Source organism: Numida meleagris, chromosome 3, assembly GCF_002078875.1.
Source record: "Numida meleagris isolate 19003 breed g44 Domestic line chromosome 3, NumMel1.0, whole genome shotgun sequence".
NCBI lineage: Eukaryota > Metazoa > Chordata > Aves > Galliformes > Numididae > Numida > Numida meleagris.
In genome coordinates this window covers 29028590-29040931 of record NC_034411.1, presented here as the reverse complement: position 1 = coordinate 29040931, position 12342 = coordinate 29028590, and the positions used below count along the sequence as shown (strand labels likewise).

General features: G+C 36.6%; 1 protein-coding gene across 3 annotated transcripts in view; it reads right to left on the bottom strand.

Annotated features, from left to right (window-relative positions):
• Positions 1-12342, bottom strand: part of KIF6 (kinesin family member 6) — a 147645-nt gene that overhangs the window by 40720 nt on the left and 94583 nt on the right. For all 3 annotated transcript variants that reach the window (XM_021392999.1, XM_021393000.1, XM_021392998.1), the window contains exon 15: positions 9429-9484. In XM_021392999.1, coding sequence (XP_021248674.1) covers positions 9429-9484 — 56 coding nt within the window. The remainder of the gene's footprint in view (positions 1-9428; positions 9485-12342) is intronic.

Here is a 12342-nt window from a genome sequence, read left to right as displayed (position 1 = left end):
TGAAATTTCATTATGGAGAGAAGGAAATAAATTGAAATGGAAGGAGTTGTAACCAAATGGAAAAATAGGAAGCATCCTGTAAAGCTAAGTAAATCACATTTCTAACAAAGAACTAACTGCAGATGGTGACAAGATGGTTAAGAAATAAGATCTGCAGAAACTCGGCTGTCTATCTGTGTTTTTAATTCCACATTTCCAAAAACCAAAATATAACATTTAAAAAATAGATTCTGAAATGCAGTCATAATGGCATGATGATCAGATCATCATTTATCCAAAACAAACACACATAGGAAATATGTTTTTTCTGCATTATCTTGCGAAACAATTGGGCCAAGAAATTAAGGAGAAGGAATCTGAAGACTGTGTCAACCATGCCGTTAAAGCTTCAGCTTTAACAGCTACTGCTATTTTTGGTGGACACATAAACATGCCTGGTTTATTACAAAACTACTTTGAAAATGACCTGGAGATCAGAAACCGGCTGGGGCTTCTTAGGCACTGGGCCACCTTGAATAACATCCCAGTTGGGAAATTACAGCTGGGGGACTGTTTGTCCCTATGGCTTGTTTTCTCTTTTACTTTTTTTTTTCTCACAGATGGCCACAGATTTTTCTGAGTTAATGTGCTTCCTTGTGTTAGTCAGAACTGACATCCTCCAGCAGTTAACAGCAAAGCTTCACTTGAGATTCAGTATGCTAGAAATACTGCTGGTGTTCCTTTTTCTGACACAATGGCTGTGTCCTGAGACCAAGACAGACCCTGGTAAGTGGCAGAGGATATTTGCAAGATGCAGACAGCTTCCCAGGAGAGATGAAATCCATGGAGATTAATGGTACTGATGCTGTGTTTTTCCATATATATCCCAATGCTGGAAGAGATGTGGTCAAGCTGCATACAGACAATCTCATTTTTCAGAGAGCTGCCTTTTCCCCTGATGTGTATTTTCTTAATCTACTACTTCTCATGGTAAACTACTGTTTCAGCTTGTTCTAGATCACTGACTTGGCTGTTTGTCCAGATTTCTAAGGTACTCAGCCGTCCAGCTGGTGCAGCAGCTGTGAAGATACCAGAAATCCTGGACACACAACCACCATGCACGCAGCTTGACAATGAGCTGTCTCTGTAGAATTTGGCTGGGCACATACAATTAGTTTGTACCTACAAGAGATGCTGGATGGGTTGCATTGCATGTGCTGTACAACTCCCACGTTGCACATATCCAACATATCCCAAGCATGCTAGATTCACTGCATTTATCAGATTTCCTTGGAGAAAACCTGGTAGCCTTAGTTTTAATACCAAGCATTGACAAGCCTGTTAATGCGTGGTCCCCAGGGAGCTTCTCTGTATCAGGAATGGACTCCAAGCAAAGAACATAAAATGCAATTTGTCTTCCTCATCAGACAAGTTATTCTCTACTGACACAGAACGCCGCATAATGTTTAATGTTAAGTACACAATACTTCTGTAGTGTGAAATACTTGCCCATAAAATAAAGCAAAACTTTAGAAAGACCATGTCATACCCATTGGATCATTCCTGAATACCAGCTACACAGAATGTCAGGAAATTAGATTTGATTATTTAAACTACTTTGTCCTTCTCTGTTGGTATGATACCTCCTGTCACATATATTTTTATATACTGATTAATGTATCTAATGAGCTACATCTTTTATCAAATGGAAATTTACTCCAGTCCTCTGAAACTCCTTGTATTTGGACATTGCACAAGACAAGACACTTGTATGTTGGAAATTTGCTAAATAGGTCTATTTTAGGCTACCTACTCTGTAATTTAATTTTTTAGATAAATTATATCATTTTTTAAACTTACCTTTGTGAAACCACAGATCTACTCAACACCTTCATCTTTTCTTTTATTGAAAAACACACAATCAACATTCCTTCTTAGGCACTGGCAGAGAAGCTTAGACTCTTGAGACCAGCTGCTCCTAATTTCTCAGTATTCTCTGCAAATAGCCTCACTTAGAATCATAGAATCCTTAGAGTTGGAAGGGACCTCCGAAGGCCATCTAGTCCAGCTCCCCTGCAATGAACAGGGACACCACAGCAAGATCAGGTTGCCCAGGGTCTGATCCAGCCTCACCTTGAAAGTCTCCAGGGACAGGGCATCAGTCACATCACTAGGCAACATGTTACAGTGCCTCACCACCCTCACTGTAAAAGATTTTTTCTTTATATCTAACCTAACTCTACCCTCTTTGAGCTTGAAACCATTTTCCCTTATTCTATCACCACAGACTGCTAAAGAGTCTGTCCCCTTCTTTCCTGTCGCTCCCCTTTAGACACTGGAAGGCCGCTATCAGGTCAACTCGCAGCCTTTTCCAGGCTGAAGAGCCCCAGCTCTCTCAGCCTGTCCTCATAGGAGAGGTGTTCCATTCCATGGATCGTTTCTGTGGCCCCTCTCTGGATGCACTCCTACAGGTCTATGTCTCTCCTGTACTGAAGACTCCACGTCTGGACACAGTACTCCAGGTGAGGCCTCACCAGCACAGAGTAAAGGGATCACCTCCCTTGACCTGCTGTCCATGCTTCCTTTGATGCAGCCCAGGACCTGGCTGGCTTTCTGGGCTATGAGGGCACATTGCTGGCTCACATCCAGCTTCCCATCCACCAGTACCCCCAGGTCTTTTTCAGCAGGGCTGTGCTCAATCCTTTCATCCCCTTGCTTGTACTGTTAATGGAGGTTGCCTCGACCCAGGTGCAAGACCTGGGTTCACCTGGGCCCACTGCTCAAGCCTGTCTAGGTTCCTCTGGATGGCACCCTGTCCCTCTGGTGTGTTGCTTGCACCCCACAGTTTGGTGCCATTTAACCATTCATTAAAATTATTCAACATGACGGATGCTTGTGATAAACACAATCAGGGTCAAAGAAATCAATTAAAAATATACCAGGGAATGGGTTGATTCTTTCCACTAACATTGGATTATTATAGTCCTACTCTAGAGCAAGAGCAAGAGAACAGACTGTCTTCATGAGAAACAGAAAGAGAAGAGAAACAAAGGAAACAAAAAATTGTAAACAGAAAAATGGCTACCTACTTATCACTGTTTTTTTTTTTTTTTTTTTTGAGAGAGGTACTCTCTACATTCACGTGCTTCCCTATCTTGCCTCAGCCAACTTGTACAACATGTGTACAATCTTTTTTCTCTTCTCAGTCTCAGAATAACTGAAAATCTTTCAGAAACTTTGGCAAAAGAAACAGGAGGACAAATTTGACATGCCTTAAAGAGCAATTAACAGACAAAACTTCTTTCCTTCAGGTATTCGTAGTTCACAAAGAATAGTAATAGTACTGTACAGTAGTAATCCTCACTGCACCTCTTAAATATAGGGCAGACTCAAAGTGACTGGCTGAGTACACAGTCGTGGATTGTTCTCAACACCAGGAGAATGCTGAGCAGCCTTAGTGGTGAAATTGTGAGTGAAATTCAATATACTGCAATATATATAATACTATAAAGATTATATATATATATAGCAATTTTATTTTACTCTTTATATTACAACTACATCTAATGCTCATTGTCCTTTATCAACTGAAAAGAGAACAACATTAAAGCTAAATAAAGAAGTATTTTCTGAATTGTCCTTCCAATCTTTATTCTAGTACAACTCAAACTGACCTCAACTAAAGTTTTAATTCAGCGAGGAGTTCAAGATTTCAGCTTACACAGACTTTTAAGGTCTCTGCTAAGAATAGCAATTCATACCACGCTACCTAAAGAATGAATAGAACGGAATGATACTACTGTGTTATCTGTTCATTAAATCTTCATACTGAATTCATTCAGCAATGTGCTGTTTGCATCTCATTTGAACCGGATTTGCCTGTGGAATGTAACCTTTTCATTTTTTCTTTATTTTTTCTCAGAGCTAGTCAGTTCCTTAAAAACCCAACTCTGCTATTTTTCACCTGCCATAGTCATTTCCAGTGAAATTCACTGTGTATGCACATCTGATACAAGACTGTGTAAGCACTTCATACTTTCTGGAATTAAACTGAAATAGTGTATTGTGCTAATCAGCAGCTCTGAAGTCTCAGTGTTAATTTCCAGAAAAAAAAAAGTATTTCAAAGTGTTACACTGAAGAACGGAATGCATTATTAGAGCTTCACTTCATTCATGGCTGCAACAATGTCCAGTGAAATAATGTGTCTCACTTAGAACATTTATATTAATATAAAATCAATAGGTAATGCTACTTATAATATAGAGCTTTAAAAAAGTTTGATGTTGATTTTGAAGGAGTTTGTTTTTGTATAGCAAACCATCACAACATATTCAGTTAACTTAGGTTCCCTGTAAAGAATGGATTTTTCTTCAACAGAAGAATTATGTCCTTCCTAGGTACATATACTTATTCAGCAAAAGTTTAAAAAAATTATTTTTAGTAATTCATTACTTCCCTCAACTTTTTAAATCCACACAATCATAGCCTAAAATATGCATAGTATTCCTAGAATCATCCTTGATATTCTAATTCTTAAGCAATAGATTCTTATTCCTGAAAGTAAGTAATTTATGCCCACATTTGAAGATAAAACTTTGAAGATAGACAAGATAGCCAACAGAGTGCTGTCAGACCAGAACACCTAGATGTTTCAGACAGAAAACAATGTAGACTGGAAAACGAAAATGATTAAACAGAAGTAGCAGCTGTGATCAGAGGTTACATACCTTTTCCAAATCAAAATCTTGCCGTCAGGGGTTTTCTTTAATACCATTATTTTAATTCTTGACTCTTACAACTTGTCTGCTCATCTTAAATTAAATTTAAAATAAATTTTCAATAATTTTAAATGAAATTAAAATACAATTCTATTGTCATATACACTAAACCTTTACTATTGTTACTAGGAAGCATTTTTTCTCTCTTCCTAGTTGCCTCGTAGCCTGTTTCTTACTTCAACTTTTCTTCTATACACAGTCTTACACATAAAGAAAAAGTGATCATAGCTACAGGTTCTACATTGTTTGGGTTCTGAACAGGTTTTATATCTACTTCACATTCACAGAAAGAACAGTGCAATGTATAAGACAGTGAATCAGAATCAATGGAGCACTGTTACATCTTGTCCTCACTCTCACCTAATCCTCACCATTTCAGTGCAGCACTCCATGAACTGTTGTATATAAGGACAATTTTTTGAGTAATTTACAAGCAAATAAGATGAAGACCCTTCAGTAGTCTTGCTTTGTAATACAAGGTCATGCCTTCTTCATACACTGTCATTGGTTTTGGTATCCTACGATCTTGTGTACTAAATTCAAAGCTTGAAACAACGCAGAGCAGTGCAACATCTCAGCATTCCTGTGGGTATAGCTGCATCATCAACATCATGTGCACATAATCCACCCACCTACCCTTTCTAATTCCAAGAGTGCCTGTTTCCTCACACTGTTATTACTCCCACATGAGTTTGCCCTTTCTCTCTCAGCTTCAATAATAACATTAGCTGATTTCTGGACAGACAAAAAACAACAGCTGCTTTCCTTTGGGCATTAAATACCATTTAGTACACTTTTTTCCTTAGGAAAAAAACTAACCCTAATAGTGGTATAAATACTCCAAAATAGACATTTACAGGGATGACTTGGAAATGTTTACTAATCCTAAATGCAACTAATATGTAGCAGCACATTCTTGTGTATGAGCAATGTTTTTAGTCACTAAATTCTGAATGAATGTATCATTTTAACCTACACTGAAAACAGTATTTTTAATGCCCCCAACTCTTCCTTCCTGTATGATCCATATAGTTCCACTTGGGGTTTTTGTTGGTATTTAATACTTAGTGGTTTGTTCAGATGTTGACTTTTTCTCCTTAGTATCAGATCTTTCAAACAGTGCTCACAGAAATGATGTAAAAACATCTTTTTGACAACAGTGTCCTAAAAATAGAACTCCTGCTAACATTGACAAGGAGATATTGTATCTCCGCATCACTTTCTTCCCGTGTACTGTACTATGCATTCCATGATGCTACCCATGAACAGTAAGGACCTGCATAAACTGGAATGCATACATGCATTTTTTGGGCATTACATTCTGTTTATCAACATCTTCAGTAGTCTGGAACCTTTTCTATAGAGTGATGGATGATGCCTGTGCTGAATGGCAGCTTTGCAATGCTCGGAGAGAGGCAGTATTTCCAAAGTTACTTAGAATTTATTAATTAGAACAAGTTAATTTACACAAGTTAAATATGTTGAATTTCATCTGAAAGCTTGTTAGACTTTGTGGAAAAAAAAGGAAATCTAAACATGAAAGAATTCGTCTTACCTCAGAGAGAGGTTCTGGCTTTGACATTTTGCTTTCATTACAAACCAAATTGTCAACTTTATTAATTTTGACTAGTACTATTGAATGAAAAAGACTGAGGTTAGAAAGAAGCCCTTGCCACTGATACCTTGAAAAAGAAGTGCTCACTCTCTTGCTCTGCTCCCTCCCTTATTTGTGCCTAAAAACTTTCCCCATATTCTTATCTATCTTTCTATCTTCCCATCTATCTATTAATTTATTTGAATATTAGATGAAGAAAACTTTCATCCTACAAGAAAATTCTCCTTCTTATTTTTAAGTCATGATGAAAAGTAATCATGATGAAAAATCTGAGACACATATTGTTCTTCATAAAAATAATTTTAAAATGTCCACATTCACCGCAGTGCTATTAAGCATAAAAGGAAGCAGAATCCAGGAACATGTGGTATAGTAGCAAAGGGGCATGCTAGCCACAATGTCTCATTTCTTATGTTACAGTCACTCTACACTTAACATCCAGCTAGCATCTAGACTATGTTTTCCTTAATCTTTTTATGCAAGCAATAACATCAGCAAAAGCCTACCAGGAAAATCTTATTCCAGGTCCCTTTTTACAGCTTTAACTTCCTGACGTGTTTTTGAAATGCTAATGTAATTGAGAAGTGGTTAGATTATTCTGTGTACTGCGAAACACTTACATTTCCAGTCAGAAAGAAAGGATATTTATGACACACAAGTTACAGCCAACTGCTGTCACTATCTCAGAATGTAATCAGATTGCATGAAATGTGCTTTACGACCTCTGTGGTGCATAGTTTTATACTATTAAATATAGCTTAGAAATAAAAGAAACTGATATTGATGGGATCTGTTCTTGATTGCGCACAAGGCAGACAGGAATGCTTAGGGAAACCAAAATAACAATACAAGTAAATGAAAGATCTAGTTGCAGGCTGCAGAGGACTCTTACTCTTCCTGCCACATTTTCAGTAAAAATGTGGCAGATTAATAGCCTGGCTTAGTAACTTTATTGTTATGCATACTATGAACACGTCGAATGCTTTTTTCAGGCTGCTAAACTATGTTAACCAGAGCAATCACATTTGGTAAGCTGAGTAAGCTAGAAAGTGTTCTTGATACAAAGGTTTAATAATTTTAGGTTGGTGTTAATAGGCAGATTTATATACAACTGTGATTAAAAGCAGCCTGAACAGAAGAGAGCAGCTGAATAAAATACAGCATATATATTAACCAGAGTGCTAATTTTTCATGCAGCATAACCTTACACAGAAAGAATTCAAGGAAAGATTGTATGATATGATCACTCTCAAACCTCAAACATTGGTGCTTAACAACTATCCACAAAGCAGTACATACTCTGCAGAGATCAGTGTATCCACATGGAATCTGCATATAGTGGATGGAATCTGTTGCTTATACTGAAAGATTACAGTATGAACTAAATGAAAGGATTTTTTTCCATTTTACTACCAAAATTAAAAAAGAAAAAATGGAGACTACTTAAATACAAGGTGCAAGTAAGGTGGCTGCTATGCTCCTATCTCCAAGCATCTCTATCACAGCCTCTGGCACTGAGAATGATGTGCTAGTGTGTGACCGCTCATTGCTGGTGTTCTCTATGCTTGCTCTAAAATGGATTTCAGCTTCAGCAAGAGAAAGAATTTTGACACCCAGTGCTTACTTTGGCTCTACCTCAATCTATGCCAAGAATTCATTTGGGCTTCCTATCACACATGAGTAAATCCAGGAGAAATACTTAAATCGAGACAATATGGACCTCAGGACAGAAGGAGAGGAAAAGAAGAGGTTGTGTCCTGATCAGATGCTCATCAGATGTGCCTTGCCTTGTAGAAACAGCCCAGTGTTCAGAATGCTGGCTCAGCAACTGATGTCTCTGGTTGTGGATCCCTTCAAAACATCCTTGTGCAGAGGTTTGAACAAACAGTGTCATCATGGATGAACTTTTCCACATAGCTCACATAGTTTTAAATACACTGTGCAACATTTCCAAGCAGGCATCATGATGTACCTGAAGATGACTCAGACCAGAATCTGGCTGTAGCTACCATTAACTGCCATGGAGAATGCATGGTAATGGTGAAAGTACAGAGCAATTGTCAAGAGGGCTTTGGGATTTTTGTCCCTCCCCAGCAGTCAAATGCTTTTATGAGACAAGAAGTGATAATAATGACTTATTGCCCATGTCTGCTGATACCACCCACAAAGGAAGGAGATAGAAACTGGGAGCAACACCTCGATGCCAAATTGCCTGTAAAATTAGTTGCTCACTGTCTGTATTTGAATTTTGAAGAAACTTGGTTCACCTGAATATCTGCATTTGAAATGGCATAGACCTTGTCTCCAAAGACAAAAACTATGTTTCACATCTGATACAGAGCGCAGATACCCAGTTGTTAGGAAAGAGGTCACAGACCTCAATGGAACTCAAATTACCTAAGATATCAAGGGCTGGTAGGAAGATTGATAAGATAAGACCTAGCTTGCATTCAATATATCTCTAGGTGACTTTTGGCTTTGAATAGTTTGAAATTGGAAGCCAAATATATATGCTGCTGGTGCCCTAAAATAAAAAATGAAGAACAACTCTACTAAGCGGAGGGAATCCTCTTAATCATTCCAATTAATCAGTATAAAGAAAGTGCAGAGGAAGAATTAAACAATGAAGGCTTCTTCTAAAAAAATCTATATGAAATTACAGATAAAATTCAGTCCTTCATCCATAGATATCACAATTTGGAACAATGGCTTTTGGACCCTTTTCACCCACAAGGAAATTCAGAAAATCCACTGTTAATATCTGAACTTCTCCCTTTGCTATATTTCAGACTTCCTGTCAAATAAAGAACAGATCTGTTTCTCACATTATTTGCAATAATCATGTTATTTGCAATAATCATATTTTCACATTACTCAGAATAACTAAAACTGGTATATAAAATTATTACCAAGAATGTAAGATAACAATTTATAACTTTGGAAATCTTAGTAATACATTGATTCATCTATTTTAGAAATAAAATCTCTTTACACATCCTCTGAATGTTGCAATATCATCAACTAGAAATGTAAAATGAAGCTGAAGTGTACTCACTTATTTTATTTCTCACTTCATTTATTTTTTCTCCAAGACATTTAGCTTCAGCAAACCTGTCAATGAAATGATACAGTAAGCACAACTAGTTAAAATCTTCGTTTACCATAAAATACTGAATTCGTCAGGACTATTTTTCACTTTGTAAGTAGAACAGGCTGCAAAATATTTTCCATCCAAAAAGGAGTTTGGTCTAAAAGAAACCATTTTGAATACAACTAATAGGTATACTAGAAAGAGAATATATACTATCTTTATGAAAATATATAGCATATACATATAATACTATTTCAATGTAAAGACTGTCTTTCCTTAAACACATAAACAGTAATTTAATACAATATATTGTTAATATTACTAAAATAATATCATATTAATTTTTTTATGATAAGTTAATTGCAATCTTTTAGCATGCAGCTATATAGAAAGAAAATACAGAAAGAAAAAATATCCAAAGTGAAAACTAAATTTTTGAACTTCTGCTCCCCAGGAAATTAAACCATTTAAACCTGTAACATGCGTATTGTTGACAATCACTGTCAGTGCTGTATGAGCATGCATGTCCCTGTCATAAGATACCTCTCAAACAGAAAAATAAGAAAGTGTGAATAAGCTATATTATTCTGCTCTACAGCTAGTCCACATGTGAATGCAAATATTTGAATTATATATATAACTACTGGTCCAATATTGATACAATCTAAATCTGGACAAATATCAAGCTAACAACAGCCCAAGTAAGAAGGATGGAAACAAACCAACAAATCTGGCTTTGGAAAATCCCTTTTTGTAGTATTGAGATAACTGGACTTCAAATTCAAGATGCAAATGAGCTTTTTTTAAATGTGAAATTTCCTCAGGTGTATTCCATTGTAGAGGAATGTAATTTTTTGTAATTAAAGAACAGGAACAGAATAAATTTTGTGTTTTCCTTCAAGAAAATTTCTAATTGCTTTTTGTAATATGCCATGTTTGTTTTACTTAATATACCACATTTCTATCATCCCAGCATAAAATGAGGCCTTTCCATTCTGGCATAGCGTTTTGACAGGAAAAATGAACTCAGTCATTTCTTGGAGGAGAGACCAAAGGAAGCACAGCATGCAGTTGCTGTTGTATTGCTGGTGATTCAGTAGGTGGTTCTTCTCTCAGTGTATCTACTGAACTGATCTACTCTCATATTTCCTCAGTGGGCTGTAAAAGAAAACCACTTGTGGCAAATAAATATCACTTGATCCTTTTGACAAATGTAGTGATGTTAAATCTGGCAGCCTGGACAAGTCTAGCGCTGGTAACTACATTTCTCCTGCAAAGATCCATTTTCATTCTTCAGTCCTCTTCTTTAGATGCTGAAAATCACTTTTATATGCTTTTTTACTGTAATTTTTTTCTGCCGTAACTGATTGAATTTAAGTAGAAAATTATTCATAGTAAGAAAAAAGTTCATCTGAGATCACGCTTGATAAGAGGTAATGTGATGATCACTTTTTACAAACTCAGATTTCCAAAGCACTGAATAATGTCAATGAAAGAGCCCTCAAAACTTCCATGGGTATTGTTATAGAAATCTTAAAAAAGGGCAAGCTGAGATGCTGTAAGATTAAGTGACTTAATGAATGTAAAAAATTGCATTTCCATGCAAAATATTGTGAATAACAGCACAGACATACATCCCAAATTGTTAAGACTGAAGTAATTTAAACCATGTATGTAGGTCACTCTGAAAGCAATATCTCCTATTTATTTCCATGGAAACAACATACAGAAAGAGCCCAACAACACTGTTTGACATAGCAAATTCTCAGCTACAAAACACTATTTTTCAACGTAGTCACCATTAGTTATGCATTTTGCCAGTGATGAATAAGAACCTGCATGCTGCACTCATAAAAATTGGCACCAGTGGTGACCCTCTGTCTCTGCCTTCACTTTTGAAAAGCATCACCCACTGTGCTCACATCCACTGCTGGGTCTCCATAAAAGTTCAGGAAGGCATTTCGTCCAGAGCAACCCCTGCACATATTGACAAAGTGTCTTGCCCATCTGCATGTTTCGTGATACTGCAAGCTCTGAGGGAGCCAAGATCGTGTTTCTGTCTTGTATTTGAATAGTGCTGACTAAAATTTCCAGCAGGTATATGTCTAAAATAATTCACTGACAACATCCTGATTACATTCAAATCATCAAGTCTTCACATGGTATGTTAATTATTCTGACGATCAGGATTTTCCTTTTAGCTTGCAGCATGATGTTGGAGTGATGCTCACTTCAGTGTTATAAAGCATTCTGCTCACTGTATCTATGTCTTGCTCTTTAATAAGTTTGTGATATCTAAGTATCTCATTAAAAAACAGAACCTTACAAATGAACTTATATTCCCTACATTCTCCATAGCCTGTTAGATCTTGATGCCTTATCCTCTTTTGCTTTTTTTCCCTAGCAATTTTCTGATATTTTACAATACTTCTCAGCATAATTATTCTACGATACTTATTTAACTCAGTATCACATAAAGCTGTTAAGGCATCTATATCAGTCATTCATATGCTAACTATGTTCTGCTGCTAGGATTATAAAGGTTAATTCATTGTAACAGTTAAAATAGTGAAAGTTTAAAATGTATAATTTGCTACATTGTGACCTTTCTCGTGTGACATTAGGCTAGACATGAAAATTTGAACTGTTATTTTCACCTCTGCAAATTCATTGTTGAATGTGGAGACAGAACTGCAATATACAGTTTTAAAGTAAGCCGGCAACTGACCTGGATAAGACTTGGTCTAACAAAATAACTGAGGAGATCCACAAACTGTATTTCTGTCTCACTCAAATAATGCCAAAACTTAGTCAACAAATATGAATTTCCCATTGGGAAGTGGGTCTTGGAGAACTGCCCTTTCTCAATTAGTTCATC